Source organism: Papio anubis, chromosome 1 (genome assembly GCF_008728515.1).
Source record: "Papio anubis isolate 15944 chromosome 1, Panubis1.0, whole genome shotgun sequence".
NCBI classification, from domain to species: Eukaryota; Metazoa; Chordata; class Mammalia; order Primates; family Cercopithecidae; genus Papio; species Papio anubis.
The window spans coordinates 2,018,726-2,043,539 of record NC_044976.1 but is presented as its reverse complement, the minus strand read 5'-3'; the positions used below and the strand labels follow the sequence as shown (position 1 = coordinate 2,043,539).

General features: G+C 59.1%; 1 protein-coding gene across 1 annotated transcript; it reads left to right on the top strand.

Moving 5' to 3' along the window:
• Positions 1–4,791: 4,791 nt before the first annotated feature.
• LOC116268914 (collagen alpha-1(I) chain-like) lies at positions 4,792–16,849 on the top strand. The gene is made up of 7 exons (XM_031650674.1): positions 4,792–4,905; positions 7,292–7,495; positions 9,828–9,906; positions 10,182–10,416; positions 10,506–10,683; positions 12,051–12,718; positions 12,892–16,849. The coding sequence occupies exons 1-7, from the start codon at positions 4,792–4,794 to the stop codon at positions 13,271–13,273; spliced, it is 1,860 nt and encodes a 619-aa protein (XP_031506534.1). The 3' UTR covers positions 13,274–16,849.
• Positions 16,850–24,814: the final 7,965 nt, after the last annotated feature.

The window sequence follows — 24,814 nt, the reverse complement described above, 5'->3', positions numbered from 1 at the left end:
ACACACACTCTCAGGCACACACACTCTCCAGGAAGCACTGGGTGCTCGGGCCCGGATTCCGCTGCTCACAGTCAGAGACGCCGAGTCTCCGGGGCTCTGAGATATTAACAATCTGCCATCGTCCCAGATTCGCTTGCGGCTGCTCAGATTTCCCTGGCCCGGAAGAAGCCGCCCAACATGTTCCTCAGAACAGAAATCCAGCAGCAGTTGCCCGGTCCGAGGGGAGAGCAAGCTGGCCTTGCTCAAGTTTGCTTTTTCTCAGGCTGCAGGCTTAGGGGCCCGGGCCTCCCGTTTTTGCAAAATGGATTGTCAGCCGAGTTGATGAAACAAAATTTGGGGTTTCAGAGGACACCGCTCAGCATATCTTAGTAGATCTTATTTTTAAAGTCATGTCAAATCACTTCCAGGGAAAAATTGATCTGTCTCTGATAGCTTTTCTTCCTGCTAATGTGATAAATAAATAATTAGCCACATTGTCGGGCTGTTTCATTAAAGAAAAGGATGGCTGGATGAGCCGGGGTAGAGAAACCGATCGGAAAGCGCGGGTCGGCCGTAAATCCCCGGTGCTTCGTGGCACCATTTGTATTCTGTCAGTCACTCGCTGTACGCTCAGCCTGGGCTGGGAACTGAATACCCCATTCAGAGAGGCACTCGCACGGCGTGTTATTGCAATTTAATATTTTCACACACAGACACATCATTATCTGGGAACCTGACACTGGCAGCATAATTCTGTAATTTTTCAAGAGGGCCTAATTTTTCTAAATGCAAGCACCAGGGCCCGGGATTATCTAAACAGCCTCGTTTCCTCTTTGTTTCTTCTCAGGGGTTACAGCGTTCAGAAAAATCCTCCAGATCACTGCTGCCTCTCCACCTTTGAACTTTTCCGGTCTCTTCTCCCACAGTGACCAGCTGCAGAACAGCTTTGGGCCGGGTGCGCACGAGCTGCTGAGGCAACCAACTCTGGCGCCGTGGAGGGCTAAGGACCGAGGTGCAGCCGAGGCAAGTGGCTCTTTCAAGGTGCAAGAGGGCAGGGAGCCGTGCGATGTCGCTGATCAACAGAAACAGAGTAGCTTGGCGGGCCCTCTCGGGCCGACCTCAGAAGCACACTGGCCTGCAGGTGTGCGTGTTGTGGACAGACAGAGCACACACACGTCCGCACGCTCCCTGGAGACAATCTCAACATGCCAGCCAGATGAAGGGGTATGTGAGGGGCCACTTCTCCCTGAAGCAGTGTCAGCTCTGGCCAAGAAAACGCCCTCTGGTTTTCAAGTAGTTCAGAAACGCATCGGCTTTTCCAGGAATAAGAGCCTGCGGGTCACCCGCAAGGAAGGCCAGAAATCTCCCAGGGAGCCAGCTCCTGTGGCAGGTCTCTTGGGCCAGGCCGCTCCATGCGGCTTGCTGCCTAAAGCAGCAGTATTTTCACCAAGTCAATAGATACTTTCTGCGTTACAGGCTTCCCTCCGAAAGGGACCCACGGACCTTGGGGCAATCCCCCTGACAGCCCTGCAACCGCACCCCGAAGGAGCCCTGTGCACACACAGGGGCTGGGCCAGCAGGGCGGCACGCGGGAGAGGGATGACAGCAGACCCTCTGATGTGGGGCTGGAAGGGGCTGGAAGGGGCTCTCAGGCCAGCACTGCCGAGAGATGCTGACATAGCCAAGACCTCTCCTCCCTATCACGGCCTTCACTCGGGAGCATAGTCTGAGGCCAAACAGGCCCGGGCAGCAGCGGAGATTCCGGGACGTGGCTCCACCAGGGAAGCGGTGGGCAGCAGGGGGTAAAATGAGGATTAATGCCCAGAGCCGTCAGAGACAGTCACGCCGACTTCCTGTTTGCCCGGGGACCACCGCGGCCACCCTGCGGTCACCATTTGGGCTCCTCCGGTGAGAGTCGCTTTTGGTCTTTGTTTAAATGTTTTACGGACTGATGTGACCAGCCTCTCTGACGAGGCTGTTACAGCCCGTTGGGCAGAGAGAAATGTCTGAGCATTTTTCAACGCGTTCCCCTTTCCCTGGGAGACCCAGCTACAGGAGCCATGGCGGAGTCTGTTATGGAAATCCACAGCTGCCGTACTATCGGCCGCCAGGTCTAGATCAGATACAGGATTCAACCATGTCACGGGCAAGAGCTCCCGGTCACATTAGAGCCCGTTCCTCACGCATGCACCTCATCATTTCCTCCCTCCACTAAAACCTTGGCGGCGTCCTGCCTGCCACAGGTACTAGAGAAACGAATTTCATTTGAACTACCGAATTAAAGAGAGAGAGACAGAGGCTCATGGCAGCAAAGAAAATTACATAACCCTCCTCTCTGGCAGCCTCCCTCCCTCTCTTCTGGGCCTTTCAAATGTGAAACAGGACTGGGAACAGGCATCACCGCGCCACTGCAGAGAGGAGGCCCTGAGCCTCGTGTCTCCAGCGGCGGGGATTGGGGTGAGCTGTTGGTCGGATTCTGGCTTTCCTGCCATCTTAGAACGCCATGGTCCGGACCCCCAGGCGAGGGACCACTCACTCCCCAGTGAGGACCAGAGCCTGCTGTGGAGCTGCTGAGCCCCTGACTTGCCACAGCGGGAGGCAGCCTGTACCACCCAGAGCTCGGGGACCCTGTCTCCCTCCAGGTGGGCCCCAAGCATGCATCCTGCAGCTGGAGAGGTCCTCTGCCCCCTGACATGCAGGTCTCAGAGCCCGGCGCACAGGAATCCCACCACACTATGCTTGGCACCAGGAAGGATGAGCGGACGGATGGGAATGGAACTTGCAGAAGCCCCAAGCCCCCTGCAAGAACTAGGAGGCCTCTGATAAGAAAAAAAGTGGCACGTGCCAACAGCTGTTTCCACCCCAGGACAGAGGCAAGGACGGAGAAGACCCAGGGAGGCCGACTGTGGGGAGGCGGCGGGGACAGGGGAGGCACCCACTGCATGTGGCAGGGGCCAGAACAGATTCCAGCACCTGCGCCTCCTAGTTTGAAATGAGCAGCTAATAATCATTGCATGTTTTATTTCAGGGCTGAGCTATGAAGCAGGAGTCAGAGCGGTTCTTCTGCTGCAGCTTAGGGAAGACCCCCATGTGGTTTGGCTTTATGATGTGGTCCGGGCCCTGCCTACAGCGATGCCGCAGTACTGTGGTCCACGCACCGGGCCTGGCCTGTGAGCACCTGCGGCCTGCACACCCACCCCCCACAACACACACACAGGCTGGGGCTGAGGACGGACCAGTCAGCTTCCCAAACAGACCAAGGAGACAAAAACGAAGCTCCCCAGCTGGCCGCCTGGCTGATTGGAGGAGACATTGTGAAGCACCCCAGCCTGGCTCTGGGACCCCGAAGTCCAGGAAAAAGCACGCACTAAATACCCTGGGGGACCTTCCAGATCCTTCTGTGCAGACACCCCTGCTGGAGGAACCGGTTCACACACGTGCAGACACGGCCGCACTTCTTCAACCAAGTTCAAACTCACTTTTATTGTCCAAAGTGTCCTCACTTTTACCTGGTTTCACAAAGGGGAGAGTCCAGCAGCAATGAGGGAGGGGGCCAGCAGCAAACCCAGGCCAGCATGGTGCTGGGGACCCTGGGAGAGCAGGACACGCACACGATGCAGAGTTGGGGCGAACAGAGCCTGGGTTTCTGGGGCTGATGTGGGACACTCCTGGGCCTGTGTCATGGGACAGGGCCAGGCCCCACGGGAGACCTCGCCAGCAGCCTCCAGGAGGCCCATGGACCAGGACTTCATATTTGCCCCAAACATTCAGCTTTGTGATTCTTCTAAAGTGGGAAAGGAGACAAAGCTACTGATTTCCCAACTCTGCAGCACACCCCACGGAAAGCAAACTGCAGGCCTGGAGACCTGCCCTGTGGGGGCCACTTCAACGGGAACTGGCCCCAGAGCCACAGGTTTGGGGAGAGCCAGCCAAGATGCAGACCAGCCCCTCTGAGAAGCAAGAAGGGGCTTCAGACCCAGAGATGTGTGCTCTGTGGAGTTCCTGTGTCCCCCCACAAAACACCCACCATCACCCCAAGCTGAAGTTCCTTATAGAATACACATTTGGTATCAGAGGAGAAAACCAAACCTAAGTAAATCCATCAAGGTAAGTCGGAAGGCTAAGGAGGAGGGACAGGGAATAGTCCTTAATGTGCCCAAGCAAACCGAGCAGGTTTCTGGGAATTACCTAAGAAGCACCCGTAAAGCCTGGAAATCCTCTGCTCCGCACACCCAAGTGAAGGCAGCCTGGCCCCGGCCTCCAGCTAACTCCTCTGCACACCTAAGGGAAGCCAGCCCTGGCCCCTGGCCTCCAGCTAAGTCGCCTGAGCCCTTTCCTTCTTGTTAATGCCCCCCTGGCACTACCTGTGGGCGAGGAAGGAGACAGACACCCTCGGAGAAGCCCCAGGCTCCACTGCTTCTGCCCAGAGATGCTGGGAGCAGACAGAAGCTGAGCCCATGTGTCCCTGCTCCTGCACACCCAGACACCTTCCCTGAGCCACTCCACGCGGGGGACCAGCCGGCGGCCACTAGCAAGGGCGTCTGTGGCACAACTCAGCCTCCTCAGAGCACATCTCAGAAGCAGGAAAAGCAAACCCTTCCCTCGTCTTCCCGGCCCCAACAGATCCTCTGAGAGCCCCAGGTCCACCCCAGTTGGACAGGGAGCATGTATCCCGCACCCTCCCTGCATCCAGCAGTCAGTGCAGATGTGGCCAGGGCTGCAGCAAAGACACGGATCGCAACATACACGCACACGTGGACACACACACACGTGCTTGGACACACCCCCTCGCACACCCACGCTTGACGGAGCATGGGCTGGAGCGGCACAGTGTGCTGGGAAGCCTGTTATCCCGAGAGGACCGTCGATCTGGTGGGTTTCCTCACAGCGGGCTCAGAGAGCCGCTTTGCCAAGCAGGGCCTCGAGGTGGGCAGAGCAGAGGCTGCTCCTGGTTCTATACATTTGAAGTGGGCACCCCACGCGTGGGGGGCTTGGCTCACTCTCGGTCAAGACTGGTGCGTGACTCCTCCTCCCCCAAGAGGATGGCGAGCAGCAGCTGCTGAGGGTTCTGCAACCTCTGGCCTCTGGGGTCCCCTCTGGCCCGAGGTGGATCGCAGATGAGCCTGTCACCGCACCCACTACTCCGCCTGAAGAGTGGGGTTCAGGCCAGAATGAAAAAGTGACTCCTTGTCACTGGGTTCGTTTCAACACAGGCTCCATGGCCTCCGCCCTGAGAGGTGCGTGTGCAGGCTTGGAAACAGCACCGCCATCAGCGCGGAAAATGCGCATGGGATGGCACAGAGCCTTATTCAGAGGAGATGAAATAGTCACTAGGACCCAGCCATGTTTTAAAATGATTATAAATTATTTTAACAGTGCATTTGCAAAGGGTTATAAAAACAGCCATAATATATTTTTTTCCTTAGATTCTAGAATTACCAGTGTGACAGCTAATGCAATAATGATTTGTTTCAAATGCCAGTGTTTAAGCTGTATAAAGCTGATTTTATACATTTTTCCAGTAGGCCGCATTGTAGTTAATGAAATTAAACACACCAATCGCATTTGTCCCCAGGGGACGAGGAACTGAACACACCACTGGTTTATTTTTTTATTAAAATAAATTGCAGCCGGCAAGATGGACTAATTGCATACAGAATTGAAAAAGAAACATTCCATTGATATAATTAAGCCAATTTTCATGGACAGAAATAGTTATAGTGGATATAAAATAAGCAAAACCTTCACCAGAATCTGACTTCCCTCCTTTTTTGTCCAAAATGTTAACTATTAAACAAATATGATCTTGGAGGGGCCGGCACTCCTGTCTTCAGGCCTCAGGGCATTGTTCCTGCCTCTCAGGCTAGGCCCGCCAGGCGGGCCAGCCCAGGCACCTCCAGACCGTGGAGGATTTGATGGCAAAAGCCCAAGAGCGAAGTGGTCAGAGCAGGAAGAGGCCACCCCTCCCCTGCTCTGGGCCCACCGAAGCTTGGGAGCACTCCTGGCCCAGAACGGCCACCGTGGCCCTGCTGCAGCCTAGGAGACACCCAGACTTGAGGAGTCACGGCCCATGCCAGGCTGGACCAGAGACGTCAGCTGCCATCCCTTTCTGCCCTGTAGCTCAGACCAACAGGGCAGCAGCAGCTCCACCTCCCCTTGATTGCTGAGATGGGGGTGGGGAGGGGGGAAGGGGTGGGGGTGGTTATTCGCCTCCAGATCTGAGGGGTGGCAAGGGGCAGGTCCTTCACCTCCTGGACCAACCTGAACCTCCTGCATTTCTCCTAAGGCAGTGAGTGAGGGGGTGTGGAGGGTGCAGGCCAGGCCACCTGACCAAGGCTTCTGCTCCTCTGTGCCTGCCTTTGGGGGCAGGACACCCACAGCAGGGGCAGGAGCGGTGGGGGGGGGGACAGAGCCCAGCAGGAGTCCAGACCCTGTGAAGCAGGAATCCAGCCTACAGGTGTGAGGTCACTTACACGCTGGACGCGTGTGACGTCCTGCCTGCTTTTTAAGAACAGACCTGCTACAAGTTGAGCACTGGCCTTGAGAAAATGCTTAAACCCTGACACACACACACGCACACCCTATGGAATTAGTAGCAGCCTGCAGTGCTCTGTGGGGGAGGGGAATGCTACGTAAGAAACCCTGGAGGTCTTCATTTCACTGAATTTCAGTGGAGCCCTCAATTTGCTGTGTGGCCTCCCAAGAGTTACTCCACCTCTCTGCGCCTGGGATTTCTCACTTCCAAAAGTGGTGCCTGCTCCTCTGCACTCTGTCTTCCCGGGGTCAGTGAAGGGAGGAGGTGTCCTGTCTTCCAAGTACGCTAGGAAGCCCTGCCAGTCTCCCGCGGTTGCCCAGCAGGAGCTCGGGCTGCGGATCAGACTGGGCAGGCGGGTCTACCCTCGAAAGCCGGATCCCCACCCTCTGCCTCGGTTTCTCTGCACTTCCCTCTCCCTACAGCCCCTACTTAAGCTCAGGCGGCGCGCGCTCCCGCGTCTCTCGGGGCGCGGGTCAGGGATGCCGCAGGGAACCGAGGCAAAAAGGGGCCTGGCGCCCACGGTGTCCCGCACGAGGTCGAGGGTCGGCGGTTGGGGACGCGGAGGCTGCCCTCCTCCGCAAGGGAGGCCAGGAGGAGGGGACCCTCGGGTCCAAGCTGGGGCTCTAGAAGGGGAGAGAGCCGCTCCCGCCCGGCCAGGGTCGGGGCGCCAGGCTGCGCTGTGTAGACGCGGGCGCTGCTCCGCGGTAGTTGGCCGCGACTTTGTGCGCGGGGAGCGGGAAGCCCGCCTAGACCACCAGCCGGCCAGGGGTCTCCCAGGCCCCGCTCCCCGACCCGGCCCGCGCCGTCTGCAGCCCTCGGCGGCCCGATTCTGAGCCCGCGGCCGCCGCTGCACCGCGGCGAGGCCCCAGCCAGCTGGCTTCGCTCGCGAAGTTTCTTTCCCGCACGGGCAAGTCGCCGGAGCTGCTCCTGGTCCTCCCGCGCCGGCGACGGGAGCTGCAGCTTCCAAGACTTGTTACACGGGTTTGATTCAAAACCTGATAAATTGTATTTAACGCTATTTGAAAATTTTAAACGAAATTATTCAAAAGATTTTTAATCCTGGATAATTTTTGTTGAAACTCTAATTATACATCACCTTAATTACCAGCCCCAGCCCCCCAAGGATCCCTAATTGCCTCCTAATTGAATAAAACAGGGGGCTAATCGGGCCCACGGCGTCCCAGCGAGCTGCCACCAGCCTCGCCTCCCTTGAGGGGCCTGGTGGGGGGAGCCCCTGGCTGCCGGGCCACCTTCCCCCACAGCCTCCCGGCAGAAACGGCAGCCCTGGTCCCCTGCTCTGCGCACTGCCCAGAGGAGGGCTTGGGAGAGGAGGAAGCCTTGGGGCCAGGAGGGGCCAGGAGGTCTGGCCGGCACCTGCTCTGGAAGAGCCCCTCACAGGACAAGCAGGACGCCCCCAGTGGGTGTCTGGTGGTTGGCGAGCCTAGGGCATGGCCAGCGCCTGTCCCCAAGGAGCCCACCCAGCAGTTGCTCCAAAGCCAGCTTGGCAAGCCCCCTCCTGCCAGCTTCCGAGTCATGGCACACCTGCGAAGCCAGGGGCACAGGGAGGGCCTGTGGGCGACACACAGTCCCCTGCCGTGGGGCACCAGGCCCTGGCGGCCAGCCCTGCACTCCCCCCCTCCACCGCAGCCTCTATGTTTTCGTCCGAAGCGGGGCAAGAGGCTGGACTCCCGCCGGACGTCCTGGCGCTGCTGCCCTAACCGGCCTCCGGACGGAAGGCTGCCGTCCTGGCTCCGGGGAGGGGACTGGTGGAAGAGGCCAACTTCCCCAGGGAGGGTGGGAGAGGGGAGGGTCCAGTCAGCCTGGCCTGTTTCTGCAGGAACAAGGAAAGAGGCTGTGAGTTGGGCCTCCAGCCCCGCTCACCTCTACCCTGTCTCCAGCATACCTTCCACACACATCACCCTCAAAAACAAGCAGGACACACACAGTTCCCATCTAGCGGGGGCCACAGCTCCCCTACCCCAGGGGCTAGATGGCACTTGTGGAGAGGGCACTCCCCCAGCCCTGGAGTATGTGGCGTCTAGGACATGGGGTCTGCCACCTAGGTGGGGATCAGGCCTCAAGGAGCAGCTCTGATGCGGGCACCGACTGGCACATCCTTCTCCTGCACAGAGGTCCCCAGCTGTGCTGTGAGGGGGATGGTGGTCCAGAGGGCACCTTGGTGGTGCTAACCCCCCACCTGCCCACCTGGCTCACAACAGCCCTAGAAACAATAAGCTTTTGTTAGGCGTTGAGTTTGTGATGTGGGGCCACAGCGGCCCCTTCCCCACCGGCCCTACTGCCCTGGCTTCAGTAGGGGGACCCTGTCCCCGAACTGTCCTCACTCTGCTCCTGGCCCCCAGGCTCAGGTGGAGGAGGCTGTAGGTTTCCCGTCAGCTCAGCCACAGCCCCGGCTTGGGTGCCCCAGTGGCCACCTCTGTCCTTGGAAAGCTCAGCTGGGAGCCCAGGTCACCCCCAGAGCCGCCACTATTCAGCCCTTCACCAGACCCAGCCCGGAGGAGCAACCCACCTGAACGGAGGCTTGGAATGGCGTCTCCAGGGAAACACAAACGAGATTACACCTCCAGATGCACACTCGGCGGTGGCCCCCAAAGCACTGGGTCATGGGGTCGCCTCCACTGGCCTGGTGGCTGTTCTGTGCCCAGTCTGAATACCAGCCTGGTAACCATGACCTTGCCCCTGCCCCACCCCACAGTCCCCTGACCTGGTCAGCATTGTGGGGAGGGGAGGACCTGCTGGCTGCAGTGCTGGCCCTACCGCCTCTGATTCGGGTAATGGACTGTGGTCCCTGGGGAAGTCCACATCTGCTTAAAATATCGCCTGATGAAATGAAATTCTTCAGCGGATCCTGCCTTGCTCAGGGCAGGCAGTGTGATCCCGAACCTGCCTCAGCCACCTTGGGGGGCCTGGGGACAAGCGGTCCCAGCTGTGGAGCCCGGAAGGAGGGGTTCCCAGCGCTCGGCCAAGTGTGGGCAGAGGGCTGAGGCCTTGCAATCACCTCTCATGGGGTTTTTCCTCACTAAAGACTCTCGGGAAAAGGAAGCCAGCGCTCGGCGCTCCCGCTGGGCCCGGCTCTCCGGCCTCCGGGCCAGGCCACCAGACGGCTGCCATGCACCAGTTCTGGTCTTGAGCGGACCCGGTCCCGGGCCATCTTCCCCACCTGGCAGAGGTGGAGCCAGCGGAGAGCCGGGGCCTCTTGGAAGTTTCCGAGGCCGCGCGGGTGCGCCGAGTCCGCCTCTCGCTTGCAGCGAAGGCCCCGGCGTCAGCGCGGCCGCTTTCCCCTTTTTCGCTCCAGCTTCGGGCCCATCCTGGGCTAGGGCCTGACCTGGTGGCCCACACGCAGCCCGGTGGCCCCGACTCTGAGCAGGCCCGCGGTGCACACACAGAACCGAACCCGAACACGCACACGTACACCCCACGCGCGGAGGGCCCGCAACGCCGCGCACAGACAGCCCCTTCGCGTCGGCGGCGAAACGCCCGGCCTTGTTCGCACCAAGAGGGGTCAGAGGTCACGAGAGGCCGAGGCCAAGGGCACCCGGCAGCAGAGCGCGGCGGGAAGGGGGCGCCTCACCGAGGGGCCGGGAACGGCTGACGGCGGGGCGCAGGGGCGTCCGGCATAACTCGGGAGCTGCTTTTCCCTGGCGCACAGAGCGCGGGGCCTACGGCCGCCGGGCCGCTGTTGGGACTAGCCGGGCGGGTCCCAAGCCGAGGGAGCGGAGTTCGGAAAGCCGCCGCGAGTCCCGCGCCCACCCGGCTCACGCTTGGGGGCTCGGCCCCGGGAGCTGCGAGGCCGGCCTGGCGGGACCTGGCCCCGGAGGCGCGAACGGAACGGCGTGGGTCGGGCGGGGACCTCGAGGGGAGCGGCCCGGGGGCCTCTTCCGCGGGTGGGCGGGCGGGCGGCCTGCAGAGGAGGGGGCGGCGGGAGCAGGCGGCGCCGATTCCGCTCCGCGCGGCACTGGCCGCTTCGCTGCAGCCGGGGCTTCAGCGGGGCTGTGGGAGCCGCGCTGGTCGGGCCGCGGCGCCGCCCGTCCTCACCTGCCCGCCGGCCTCACCGCGGATGGCGCCGGCGGCCGGGGCTGCGGGGTGCGCGCGGGCTGCTCGGAGGCGCAGTGGCGGGCGAGGGCGCGGGTGGCTGGAGCAACCGGCCCGCGGCAAGGACCGGCTGGCGGCAGGCGGGGCGCGCGGAGCCCGGGGCTCGGCCGAGACGGAGCGAAAGAGAAAGTAAGACCGAGGACCAGGCAGTCTGGCCGGGGCAGCTCTGTCCCCGCCGGGCCCGGCTGTGCCAGGCAAGCGGGTACAGAGGGGTCCGCGCGGGCCCGAGGGCGGCAGCGGTGGGTCGGGAGGTCGCCTGGTAGGGACCCTCCTGTCGGAGGCACGGTCGCCCGGGCGGCCCGCGCAGGCTGCCGGCGTCCCAGAGGAGCGCCCTCCACCACGCGGGGCACCGCCGGGGGATAAACTTCACGACCACAGTTCCCAGCCCGGGCAAAAGTCTCCATTTTGCTCCCCAAGTGGCTGCGGCTGTCCCGCCGTTGCTACCCCTGCCCCTGCGCCCGCGGGGCCGGGTGGGCGCCGGCCCGCGCCCCCTCCTCCGCCCCTCCCCGGCTCGGGGTCTCCCTCCTCTGCGCCCGGCTGGCGGACGCCAAAGGCGGTGCTCTAGCGCCCACTATTTCAAAAGCCCGGAATATGATTTGACCAGGACTGAGAGCCACTCGGAGAGAGAGAGGGAGAGAGCGAGCGGGGAGGAAAAAGTTGCTCTCCCCTTTCGTCAACTTTTCGCTAACTTTCACTTTTCGCTCCCCTCCACCCCCGGCCCACCCCCTCCGCCCCTCCCCGGCCCCCACCTGCGCCTCAGGTTCCCCGGGCCCAGGCGCCTGACACTGGTGGGGGGAGGGATTCAGCAGGGAGGGCGCCTTCCCGAGGAGCGCGCGGCCCGGGCGCCCCGAGCCTCCGCGCCGAGTCCGGTCGCCCGGAGCGCGAGAGGCGGGCAGCCCCGGGCCGCGCGGCCGAGCCAGGGCGGGCACGGGCGCGCCGGCCGCGCCCGACGCACCCTGGCCCGGGCGCCCCGGCCCGGCCCGGGCCCCGGCGGCGCGGCGCGGCCGAGCGCGGGAGACTTACTTTGGCCCCTAGCTTCCTCGCCCTCGCCTTGGATCGCATGGTGTCGGCTCGCGGAATCTCTCTCCTCCTCCTTGAGTCCAGAAGCAGCCACACACTATCTTCATCTCCCCAGCATTGTCAGTTTGGACACCTTCGCACATGCGCACAGAGCACTCAATCTGACACCCCTCGCCGGGGCCAAAAAAACTTTGCAATGTATTCATCATCCTCATCGTCGCGCCGCCGCCGCCGCCGCCGCCGCCTCGGCGCGGGATTGGGGGGCTCTCCTCGGCCTTCTCGGTCTTCGTCTCCTCCCATCTCTCCCCCTCCTCCCCTTTTCAGCGCAGCTCGGAACTGGCCCTTTAAGAAAACATTCCGTGCTCCGCGCTCCCGCCCGGGGCCCGCACCCCGGACACTTTAAAAGGACCCAGGTGGCCCCGGAGGCGAGGTGACTATCCCCCCACCCTGCCCCTGCGTCGCGGCGCGTCGCACTGCTGCTCCCGCCCCAGTCGGGGCCGAAGATGGGGCGGCGGCTGCGGGTTTCCACACGACTTCCTTGGATCTCGGGGCACACGCGCCGATAGTTCGGACGCGGGTCCGGGCTGGTTTTGCTCCATTTTACAGCGTTTTATTACTAATTAAAAAGCTTTGCATTCCCAGTCGCCCCGGCCCGCTTTTCTCCTGCACTCTCCCCTCGGCCCCCGTCCCCGCCCCGCGGGGCGCTGGAGGGGGCGTCGGGGCTCGCGCGCCAGAACCCGGCTCCTCCGAAGCCCCTCCGGGCCCCGCCGCCCCCCTCGGGCCTCCCGGCCCCCGCCTCCTCCCCTTCGCCCCCACCCAACGGCTGCTGCTTCGGGCTTCGCGGCTCAAAAACAACAGCGGAGGCGCCGCCAGCTCTGCGCACCGCCACTGCCCAGGCCGGCGGGCGGCACTCGGACCCGCCGCCCTCGGTCCCTCGCGAGGCCGCGGAGGCCAACACGCCTCGCAAGGGGGGACAGCGCGGGGGCGGCCGTCCAAACACCAGGCGTCCTCGGCTGGTTGTCCCAGGGCGCCCGCACCTCTCCGTCCGCGCCCTCCTGCCGCCGCGCCCCCCAGGTGAGTACCCGGCTGCGCGAGCGCCCGAGCTGGGCCACCTTCGGGGACCTGGGCCTCTGGGGACACTCCCCTCTGGCCTCTCCGGGCCCAGGTGCGTAGGGGGCGGAAGGGCCGGCGGCGCAGGTGGAGCAGCGCGGATAGGAGCCGACCAGACGCTTCCTCTTCCCCTGCAGCCCCCAAACTCCGAGGCGCTGCGGCGGAGGGGCCGGGCTAAGCGCAGGCAGGGTGGCCCCGGCCCAGGAACCTGACGGTCCAAGTGCGGATTTCTCATCTGAGTATCTGGGAATCGAGAATGAATTGGAAGAAAACCGAAGCGCTGCCCTGGCCGGGTTGCTCCCCCGCACCCTTCCGGAGCACCGAGGTCCTGCCCGGGAACGGGACTTGGAGCTGCCGCAGAGTCAGCCTGAGCCCGAGGCAGGGGTCGCGCCCGCGATGTGGGGTCTCTCCGCCGCCCCGCGAGGCTCCTGGCCATGCCCTCCCTGCCCTTTGTTGTGTAATGAGACCTGTGGCGGCTCCACTGAGACCCACACGTGGAACTCCGCGCCTCCGCGTTAAAGGAGGTGAAACGCAGCAGCCCTGAGAAATCCGAGACCCCGGTGTCCTAGCAGAGGCGCCCCGGATGGGGAAGGGCGTGCGGCCGGCGCTACCCCAGAGGAAAAGCCCAGCGGAGCGGGGCTGGGCGGGAGCCGGCGGCGGCGGTGAGCTGGGCCTTCTGACTTGGATCCTCCGTAGTCGGCACCACTTCCCTGCTCAGATTCGAACCCAGATGCGGCTCCCATGGCTCCAGGGTGCCCAGTCTTGCAGCCAGCTCGCCGCCCGAACCCTGGATGGAAGAAGCGCTCACTGGCCGCTACCTCTGCTGTTTCTGGTACCAGGTGAGTGTTGCCCAGGGAAGGGCCATGAGCAATGGCACAGCCCCATTCCCTGCCATCCTTCTGAGGGTCTATCGACCCCTTTACCCACCCTCCCCACACCCTGACCATCTTTCAACAGGGGCTGGGGCACAGAACAGCTCAGTTTACAGGCCCAGCTCTGGAGGTCTTGATCAGCATAGCAGACTAGGGCACTGCTGCAGCTCTGGACGGCCAAGGCCGGTTCTGAACCTGCTCACCCGAGTGGGCGGGAGGTGCTGGAGCCCAAGAACACAGGCGCTGTCCTGCCTCAACCCTACCAAGGGCAGACTCCCGATGGTAGGCCCAACCTGGCTGGAGCTGCTGGCTAGAAAGGACTCAAGGTCACTCCCGTATCTCTGCACCCAGTTCCCCCTTGCTCCTGCCTGAAGCCTCCGCAGGTTTGGGAGGAGGCCTGGGGAAGTTACTATAGTGCCTGCAAAGCACTCCCACCTGCAAAGAGGGTCCCTTCCCCACCCTTACCCTGCAGCCCAGCAAAGGCCTCCTTTGCCTGTGGCCTGGAGGTAGCCAACAGATGCCAAGGTTGTGTAGTCCTGGCCTTCTTGTAGGGGTGCCCCAGCTCTCTCGGGTCCTTTCCATGCCTCCTCCTCCAGCTCAGGAGGTGATTCTCAGAACCCTGACCAGGCTAGGACAGGACAGCCATCCCTGGCACTGTTGCCAGCACCTAGGGAAGAAGGGCAGGAGGTATGGGAGCAAGCTGGTCTGTGCCATCTGGCCCCTGCCCTCCTCCAGGCTGTAGGGTAGGGATGAGGTCACGGATCTGCCTGGGGAGGGGTAGCTGCCGGTCAAGCCTGGCCAGGGAGAAGCTGGGCTGCCTACCCGCAAGGCACTGATGCAGCCCTGGCTCCGGTGGGTCAGTGTCTCCCCAGCCTGCTCGAGAAGCCCAGGCAGGCTGTCCCCAAGGCCAGGGCCCTGGCCGGGGTTGCATCCTGGCCTGGCCAGGCCCTGCCCCCGCGTGGCCAGACTTAGAAGCGGAGTGCAGGTCAGGATTGAGGAGTCCCATGAGGAAAAAGAGTGGAGCAGGGAAGATGACATGCAGGTCCTCCCTGGGGCCCAGGTCTGTGTTCCTGTCTGGCAAGGGCTTTGGGGGGCTTGGGGAACAGGTAGGGCAAGTGGAGGCCCAGTGGGGAAAAGGTTGGTATTAAAACTTTTAAGGGCAATTTTCAAACCAAGTCTAGGTCTGCAGAGCCTTGGGGCTGACGCCAGGCCCTGGGGCCCCTGTGCTGGCAGTGTGAGTGCTGTGAACTCATTCCCACTGGCCTCCTTGAGTTGTCCAAGGACAGTGAGTGTGGGGTGACCACAAAGAGGCTCCTACACTGGACAACTGCACGCTGCTGTCGAGTTCCACAACCAATCTTATAGCTGGGGTCTTGGAGGTTAGCTAACCACCTACTTCTGCTGGGGTCTCGGCAGAGAGGGAGTCCATGGAAACGTGATTTCCCCATGAGCCCTGCAGGCTCCCAGTGTTTCTAGCGGCTGCAGACCCATGACCAGGTTAATTCCTTAGAGAAAAGGGCAGACTTGAGAGCCAGAAATGCTGGTCCTGCAGCGCTGGAGGAAGCATCTTATTAGACATTGAGTAGGAGGGCCCCAAGCCCCAGGGGTTCCCCAGAAGCCCATTGAGTAGCAGAACTACCATGTCGGCCCACCCTGCACTCCCTGAATCTACAAATGCATTCTAGGGCTAGAGGGCCCCTTCGCTTGGCCAGGTCTTGTGCCCCATGCCAACTGGCAGGATCATAGCTGCCCCAGCTGCCCCCACCTCCAGCCCCTCAGGCCCCAGAGAGCCCTGCTTTGGGCTGTGTGTGCAGGACAGGAGGTGGGCATGGCACCTTGCAAGATGGACTGACCTCACCAGGTTCTCACCCCTTTCCCTCCTGCTCCTCTGTGGGGTTTGAACTTGGCCATGGGTTTTCAGATACTTGGCCTCAGGCTCTATTGAATTCCAAGTCAAGGTTTTACTCACTCCACACCCCCACCTTGTTCCTCCAGGTAGCAAGGAAACACATAGCCTCTGGTTTACCAACGGGCTTTCCTGGGAGATTGGAAATGCCCCAGGTGGGATCCAGACCGCCAGCACTCACCCCACCCCCAATATCTGGGCCACTGAGTCAGGCCAGGATGAGGCTCTCACTCTCTGGGCATGTTCTCCTGCCCCACACTTGGTGGGAAAGTCTCCCAGACTTGAGCAGCAGGAGGCAGGAGACCACAGGGGCCCTTGGGGATGGCTGACTTGGCTCCCACTAGACAGAGGGGAACATGGAGGAGGGCTGCTTGGACCCCGTACCTCACAGGGTCTCAATGGGGGCTGAAAGCTGGAAGGAGCCTGCGTTTGGTCTAGAATGGTGGGGGTGGGTGGGAGACACAAGTCATCGAAAAGGCCATTTCTTCCCTATTCAGGCCTCTGAAATGACCCGAAGTGGGTGCTTCCTCCAGCATTGTGCCTCAGCTGCACACTGGGGCCATAGGAATCCCCCCCAGACTCTGGGGTCAATATTTCTGGGTCCCTTTGAACCTTCTTCTCACCCAAGGCCTGGGAAGCCTTCCTGTGCCCTGGAATACTTGGAGAGGACACGACACAGGTCCCAGTTCTGGCCCAGTGGTGGCAAGGTTCCGTTCCCTGCACTGCTCAAATGTAGGGACCTCCCAAAGCCGATTCCCGATTCCAGGTCCCAGAGTGGGTAGCTGGGAGGAGTGGACTTCCCAGGAATGTGAGCCACGTCGCTGATTTCGAACAAACCCCAGATGTGTGGAAACTGACTTATTTTGATTGCAAGAGGATCCTTGTCCCTTGCAGATGGGCAGCTTCCGGGGACCGGCTTGCCATCAGCAGGCACGATGCTGTGGCCATCCCAGTGGAACCCCTCTGCCCGGCGTTGTGTCCTGGCATCCCCACCAGGGTGCCCCGCTGTCCTGCGCAGATGTCAGGAGTATCTGGATGCCCCATGGGCACTTCAACGGCCCAATTCGGAGTTTTTTGTTTTGTTTTGTTTTAAGAGATTGAGACTGTGAACCTGAACTCCCTTGATCTCCTCCCGTTGGGCCCAGGAGGGAGCCTAATCCAGGCCCAACCGGGCTCACTGAGAAGGTGCAGGAAGGCCCCAACGACTCCTACTCGTGTGCGGCCCAGTAAGGGCCGGGACGCTGCAGTGGTCGAGCCGCTGGGTGTCTGCAACCGGGAGCTCCCCCGCCGCTGGGAGCAATAAACGGAATCGGTTTCCCATGCTTTCCCTCTTGATCTCAGAACCTTTAAAAATCCGCCAACGAATGTCGTTGCCTGGATGCGCTGCGTGTGACCTTCAGCCGTGTGTTCACGCGTACCCGCAGCCGTGGAGTGGCGGTCCCTTCCTGCCGCCGCAACCCCGGGGCCGCCGGTCTGCGCACACCGGCAGCAACTTCGTTACCCACAGCGCCCGCGTCCTGCGGCTCGCGCGGAACTGCGCGCGGAAAGGTGGCAGAGGGACCGCTCCAGAACGCTGCTCGCGTAGACACTGCCTCTGCCTTCAGATCCCAGTTCGGCCGCGCGCGGGCGGGGCCCTGGCAGCAACGAAAATGGCGAGTCTCGTAGCCTTCCGGGCCTGATGGCCGCATTCCGGGAGTCGCCAGGTGGGAGTCCGCCTTCCGCGTCCCCAAACGCCCAGAGCCCGGGACACGGGCCGGCGGCCGGGTGACCAAGCCGGTTCCCCGCATCGGCTTGCGCCAGAATCCATATTCGGCTTGCAAGGCCCCCTCCGGCCGTCTCTCCGCAGAGCGCCCTGCCCCACACTGCCGGCCCTCTTAGCTTGAAAACCAAATTTTGCCTTTGATCCTGAGAGATTGATACCCCACAGGTGAAACCGTGGAGACGGAGCTGCGGTGGGTTTCTTCTCTACGCCTCAGTTTCCCCGTCTGTGAAATGGGACCCGGCGCGCCTGTGCTCCTCCGGGAGTTTATTGCAGGGCTGGCTGGAGAGAATGGCTGGGTGGAAGCCGCCAGGTGGAGGCCCACGGTCGCCCACCCCGTGGGCCTCGTTTGCTGGGCGGGGGTCAAAGGCTTGCGAGGCAGGGATCGCCCCAAGGAGGCTCTGGAGCCGGCCTTGTCCGTCCCTGTCTCCTCCCCTCGCTCCCCTTCCCCCGGCCTTCCCGGAACTCTCTTCGCCCGCTGGGTGGAGGAGGGGCGAGGGCCGGCTCAGCCGTCCCCGGGGTCGCTCTCCTCCCACCCCCACCGCAGAATCTGGCCCGCCCTGGGCTTTCCTCTCAGGTCCCTTTGCGTCTCCAGAAACCCGGAGGTTTCGCGCAGACTCGAGCCTGAGATGGCATCATCCAGCACCCCAAATCCTGCGGAGGGCGGAGGGGATTTGGGGGAGAAGGCAGGGGCTGCCAGGGGCGCTTTGGCTACTGGGGGTGGGGGACAGGGCCTGCGGGGGAAGCGGGTGGGGGAGGACTGGAGACCCAGGCCCCCCTAGATACAACGAACCTCGCGGGAGGGAATACGCCATCCCCGTACCCACTTCCAAGGACGTAGGTCTTTTAGTACCCGCGGGCCGCGTTCCCACACATCTGGGCGGGGCCCCGCAGCATGGCCTGGGGAGCTGAGGCTTCTGGATCTGACACAAACTACCTTTCTGGGTGTAGAAGGAGGAGGTGGGGTGGGGGAAGCAGGGGGCCGTGGTCTGAGCATACCTTCTCGCCTCTGGGCCTCCCACCTCCTGGGGCAGGACCTACGGGGAAGGACGGGAGCGGAGTGCGGTGGCCAGAGGGACACCCAAGGGTCTACCCCTGCGAGCTTTGCTTTCTACTAAATCAGTAACTGTAGTGGTGGTGGCGGTCGAGACACAGCTCAAAGAGCCGGCAAGAATAGAGCAGACACCAGGATCGCCCCAGGCAGGGAAAAAATGACCAATTCTGTAGAGTGACCCGAAGGTGATGGAATCACTCGGGCGTCCTCCTGGGAAAGGGCTGCCTGCCCCCGCCGCCAGAACGCTGCCGGCGTCCATGCCCCCGGGGCTGGAGAGAGCAGCCAGGCACAGGTAACTCAGGAACTCTGGTCTCCTCACCCGGTGCTGCGCTGTGGGGCGCCCTCACCCCCACACTTTGTGTCCCTGGGCCTCCTCACCAAGGCAGGGGCCCTGAGTGGCAGGGACACCCCTGTGTGCACAATATGCCCCCTGCAGCCCCCACAGGTCACCTGTTTGAGGACCTAGGTGGGGCCTGCCCTGGGTGAAGAGGGCAGGTCCAGCCTTCAGCAGCCCCTCCCCCATGACTTCAGTGGAATTACAAGGGGAACACCCAGGGCAGCTCCCATAGGCTGCAGAAGGGAAGAGGGGAGGGCTTCTACTGAGGTGAGACAGAGTGATCCACGCCTCCCACACCATCAGCCTCCCTCCCCTCTCCACCCTTCATTGCTGGGACCCCAGGGCCCATAGACAGCTGGGGGAGCGGGGAGACAGGAGGAACTCAAGCTCAGCTTCTGCCTCCTGTCTCCTGGGACCCTTGAGCAGCCCCTCCAGCTTCCTGGGAGTCCAATTCCCCAAGGTACAACAGGTGGCGGCAGAGCCTGGCCCCGTCGTGGGGCGGCTGCACCCAGGTGAGTGGCTTGCAGTTCCTGGAGCCCTGCAGGTTGTTGGAGAGTCAGGGAGCCTTTCTTCCTCCCACCTGCCCTCTTGCACTTCCTCTCCCACAACCCAGGGCTACTCCCAGAGGCTCTGAACTGGAGCCCTAGAAGGTAACCACCTCCTGGCTGGACACAGAGAGGGCAAGCTGGGGCCAGGAGTGAGGATAGGTGCCCTAAGAGCCACCTGCTCCACTCATCCACGAAGGCCTTAACTGGCTCAGGGGCCCCTGAGCTCTCAGTCAAGCCCCACCCTCCTGACCTTGTCCTGCCCTGGTGCTGCCAGTCGGGTGGAGGTGTCTCAGGGCCAGCTGGTCTCCTGGCAACTGAAGCCCACACTTCCCTTCCATTCACTCATTCCTTGCTTCCCTCACGCAGGAGGCGCTGCAAGGCTCAGTGCTCCTGGAGCTTCGAGTCTATGATATGAGTTAGGGTGTCTCCTCCATCAGTTCTACAGGAGGGTGTCTCCTCCTTCAGACCTGGAACTTCCAAGGCATTTTACCCAAAGCTCCAGCACCTGACCCAAGGCTGGGCTGTGCTCTGTCCTCAGTGAAAGAATGGATGAGTCATAACTGAGTGATTGGAGAGAGCTGAACGAGTAGGTTTCCCTGGGTTTTCCACAGGCGGTTTCAGCCCAGGGGAAGACCCAGGGAGATGAGGACGTCATGGTGTGGAGGCAGCAGCCTGGGGCAGGGACTGTGCTGAGTGCCTGAGGCCGAGACACCCCTCTGTAACCTCCATAATCCATCAGGTCTCAGAGGGCTGTCCTATGTTCAGTTAGCCAATGCCAGCACCATATGACGAGGACACAGCAGTGAGGAGCTGCCCAGGTCGCTTGCACTGTGTTTGGAAAAGGAAGCTGGCTTGTTCTGGGGTCCCCAGCAGGATGGAGAGCAGGGGTGGGGACCCTGGCAGAGCAAGAGTTCTAGGAGAGAAGCTGGTCCACCCACAGGCTCCCTGGCCTGAGTGCCGCACCAGGCAGGGTGCTAGGCGTTGTGCTGCTCGCTTCCCACCCCTGGGCTGCAACTGTGGGCTGTGTGGCCTTCCCAGTTCTGTGAGGTGGCTGCTATGATTGTGCCCACCTTACAGATGGGAAGACTGATGCTCAGAGACTTGAGCAACCTAGGCAAGGACCTGTCCTTAGAGGCAGAAGCAGTACTCAGAGGAAGAGCTCCCTGACCACAAAGCCCCAGGTGACTTACACTGCAGGGATAGAGCTCTCCGGGGTGTGCAGGGTGGCAGAGGTGCCTCTGAGAAGAGATCTCTGCCTGGGACCCTTTCCTGGGGCTCTTATGGTGCTGGGAGTGTGAGCACCACAAGAGCCCCACTACAGCGATGCCACCCAGAGGGCGCTCTGGCCTATTGGTCACCCGTGTCCTTCTGACAATGACCAATACACTTATTTGCCAGGGTCCAGGAAGACTCAGGCACTGGAGTCTGTATTTCCTGAGTCCGCCTCTCACTGGTAAGTCCTGAGCCCCCTTCCTTCCCAGCACCCACTCTTGGAGCAGCTCTCCAGGGCTGTGCTGTGGCTGCTGCTGTCAGGGAGAGGCCCCATGCTCCAGCCAGGGGCTTTAGGGGCTCAGTTTAGGACTAACACGCCAAGCAAGTCATGCTGAGTGTCTGGGCTTCTTCTAGGAAGGTATTTCCAATCATCAAATGTGCCACTAAAAAAAATGCGTGTCAGTTAAGTGTGCACTAAGCCTGGACCACATGGGACATAGTTGTTCTAATAAACACGAATAAGCCAGTTTTCACATTAGAGAAATAACAGTTTCTTGTAGAAATGTGGTGCTTTTAAAAGAGGTTAATTAATAAACAGCAGGTAATTGTTCATGGCACATTGTGGCAGAGGGTAATTTTCATTTTAGAGGATGGAAGGGCCAAATACCCCTCCCCACTCAGCATTTTTCTGTAATAATCACCTCAGCTTCACCTCCGCCTTTCATTTTTACAGCTGGAGCTGTTTATCATCGCTCCAACTTTCACTAAAAAGGAAAAACTATCACTTAAACAAAGCCATTGAAAACCCAGCATCATATGTGGATTTTTTAACATAAATAAATCATACAAACTAAGATTTATGTTCTTGGAATGATGTCATTCATTGAAGGCTGCCTTCCCAATCAAAGCCGTGTTTAGTGGTTTTTCTTTGGTGGGTGTGCTTTTTGCTAAATAGGAAAAACCCGTTCGGTCATCCTTGCTGCTGTCTTTTCTCAGCTTGGCCCAGAATATCAGAAAGGTTTCTCCCTGGGCCAGTCCACAGAGCCAAATGGTGAAAGTGGTTTTAACTCCATAGACTGCTTTTAAAGCCTTTGCTGTTGAACCGTAAGTCTGAGATGAAAAGACTGTTAAACCTTCCCTAAGAATGTTTGCAGGACACAGCAGAAGTTTATGGTCCTCGCAGGTCTCCCAGAGCCTAGAATGAATCTCGCTGCAGAGTGACACATCTGCAGAAGCTTCACTGAGTTGAAATGAGTGAGGAGCATTGAAATCAGCACGCGTGGATAAATAAGATGTGGCACATCCATGCAGTGGAATACTATGTCGCCATGAAAAGGAGTGAAGAGCTGACACTTGCTGCAACATGAATGAACCTGGAAAACATGATGCTCCATGAAAGAAGTCAGTCATAAAAGGTGACACATTGTGTAATTCCATTTATATGAGATGTCCAGGATGGGCCAATCCATAGAGCCTGAAGACAGATTAGTGGTTGCCTGGCTGTAGAAGTAGAGGCAGTAGTACCCTGGCCCAGTGAAGGCACTGGGAACAGATGGGCCACACCAGAGTCCAGCTCCGGCCCTCCAGGCATTGACAGGAGACCATTAGCTGGAAGCCAGTGGGAAGTCGGGCTGACTAATAGGGACAGGTGTCCAGGAGACTGCAGTGTGAGGCTTTCATTTGTTCAAGCAACGCACATTCACTGCGTGCTTACTATGTGCCAGGGACAGCCATAGGCCCTGAGGCTGCAGCAGTGATGGAGACAGATGCTGCTCCCATCAAGGTCATGTTTTGATGGGGAAGGCAGCAATAAGCCAAATACATGTGGGTCTGGCGTGCCAGGCTACATGATTCTAGTGCAATGGACCTGAAGGAGGAGAAAGGTGAAAGCACAGTCTTCAATCAGTTGTTCAAGAAAGGCCTCACTGAAGTAGTGACATTTGGGCAGAGACATGACGGAGGAATGAGGGAGTCACCCAAGAGTCTGGGAGAACAGCACTGGGGCAGAGGGAACAGCCAGTGCAAAGGCCCTGAGGCTCCAGTGACCAGTGTGGCTGGTACAGCAGGAGGAGGAGGGGAGGAGGGGAAAGCCCTGTAGAGTGGCAGTGAGAGGACAAATTAAGGCTGAAGATGGAATTAAAGTTGCTCTCTCAGCAGATTTTAAAGTAGGGAGATAATTCTGGATTATCTGGGTGGCCTTAATGTCATCACAAGGATCCTTAAAAGTGGAAGAGGGAGGCAGGAGAGTCAGGATTAGGATGAAGAGGAGATATGTGAGAATATAAGGAAGATTCCCCTGGCTGTCCTGGCTCCGAAGACAGAGGAAGGGCCCATGAGCCAATGTGTGTGAATACCGACAGACTCTAGAAGCTGAAAAAGGGAAGGAAATGGATTCTAGAGCCTCCAGCAAGGAAGGCAGCCTTGCCCATGCCTTGACTTTAGGACACTGAGATCCATTTCGGACTTCTGACCCACAAAACCAAAATCTAGTAAGTTTGTGCTATTTGAAGCCGCTAAGTTTGTGGTAATTTGTTAGTGGTAATTTGTTAGAGCAGCCACCAGAAATTAATATGGGGAGGAAATAGGGATTTCATCTGTCCAGGGTCAAGACATCCTGGGGGTGGTAAGAATCTGAGCCCATCTCACGTAGATGAGAATGAGAGCATGATGACCACAGAATAGTGGTGATGGCCATCCTCACATCTGGCTCCATAGCCACCCATGCCAATATAGATTGGCTGCCTTCTATGTCCTGTCCATGGCCATTCTCTAAGGAAATTCCCTTGCATCTCCTGCGACCTTTACAGACTACATATTTTGTTGGATTACTTTCTCATTTTCACGAAGCATATCTTCTAGTAACATCTGATAAAAGATGTGTAGGAGATAAATATTTTAGGACTTCCACGTACCAGAATGGTAGTTGAGCTGGGTATGGAATTCTAGATTGGAGATGATTTTTTTGTTCAGAATTTTAGATAATGTTGCCCCATTATCTTCTTGCTACCAGGCAGCTATTGAGAAGTCTAGGAAGATTCTGTTTCCTCGGATTTTGTGTGCAATGTGATTTTTCCTTTTTGGAATTTTATAGAATCTTCTATGTCCCAAGTGGTCCAATATTCCACAATGATGTGCCCTAGAATGTGTCTGTTTTCATCCACTGTGAGTTCTTTCATACTGAAAACTTGTGCCCATTAGCTCTGGGAAATTTTCTTGAAATACTTTGTTAGTTATTTCCACTCTGTTTTGTTTCTTCTTCATTTTTGGAACGTGATATTTATATGAGCTTTCTTCTGCAGATATGATCTGTGTGTCCTCCAAATGGCTTTGTTCTATCTGTTTCAATCTGTCTTTCCTGAGGCATCTGCTGATTATTGGCTTTCTGCCCATGATGACCTGACTGGAAGTTCTGACAGTAAGAGAGGAGGGGTTCATTGCCCTTGAGACTCATGGATGGGGGTGATCCTTGATCCTTGGATGTCAGTATCTTTAGGAACTGACCTGATTCCCAGAGAAGTTACTAAGGGAGCAAGGGAGGGGTCTGGCTGCCAGTCTTCTTGGAGTCAACTTGGAGTTAAAGGCAGGAGTCTTTGAAGTCAGCTGCCTGAATTCTGGGAAATAAACCTCTGGACTTTTGCTGGTGTCAGGGAGGGGTGGTCTCTCAGGGAGGATAAGGAGGGGATGGAATCTGCTTGATCACTGGGTCCCTTCATCTGGCCCTTCCTGATCATAATACTCTTGCACCCCAAAGTCCTAGAGGAATTACTCTTTCTTCTTTTATTTCTTTCTTTCTTTCTTTGCTTTCTTTCTTTCTTTTCTTTCTTTCTTTCTTTCTCTTTCTTTCTTTTCTTTTCTTTCTTTCTTTTCTTTCTTTCTTTCTCTCCTCTGCTCTTTTCTTTCTCTCTCTCCTTCTTTCTTTCTTTCTTTCTCTCTCTCTTTCTTTCTCTTTTCTCTCTCTCTCCTTCTTCCTTCCTTCCTTCCTTCCTTCACTTCCTTCCCTTCCTTCCTTCCTTCTTCCTTTCTTTCTTTCTTTCTTTCTTTCTTTCTTTCTTTCTTTCTTTCTTTCTTTCTTTCTTTCTTCTTTCTTTCTTTCTTTCTTTCTTTTCCTTCTTTCTTTCTTTTCTTGACAGGTTTCCTCTTGTTGCCCAGGCTCCAGTAATGGTTTTAATCTTGGCCTGCAGCCTCTATCCTGGGTTCAAACAATTCTCCTGCCTCAGCCTCTAGAGTAGCTGGGATTACAGGTGCCCACCACCATGCCTGGCTAATTTTTTGTATTTTTAATAGAGATGGGGTTTCACCATGTTGGTCAGTCTGGTCTTGAACTCCTGACCTCAGGTGATCCGCCCACCTCGGTCTCCCAAAGTGCTGGGAT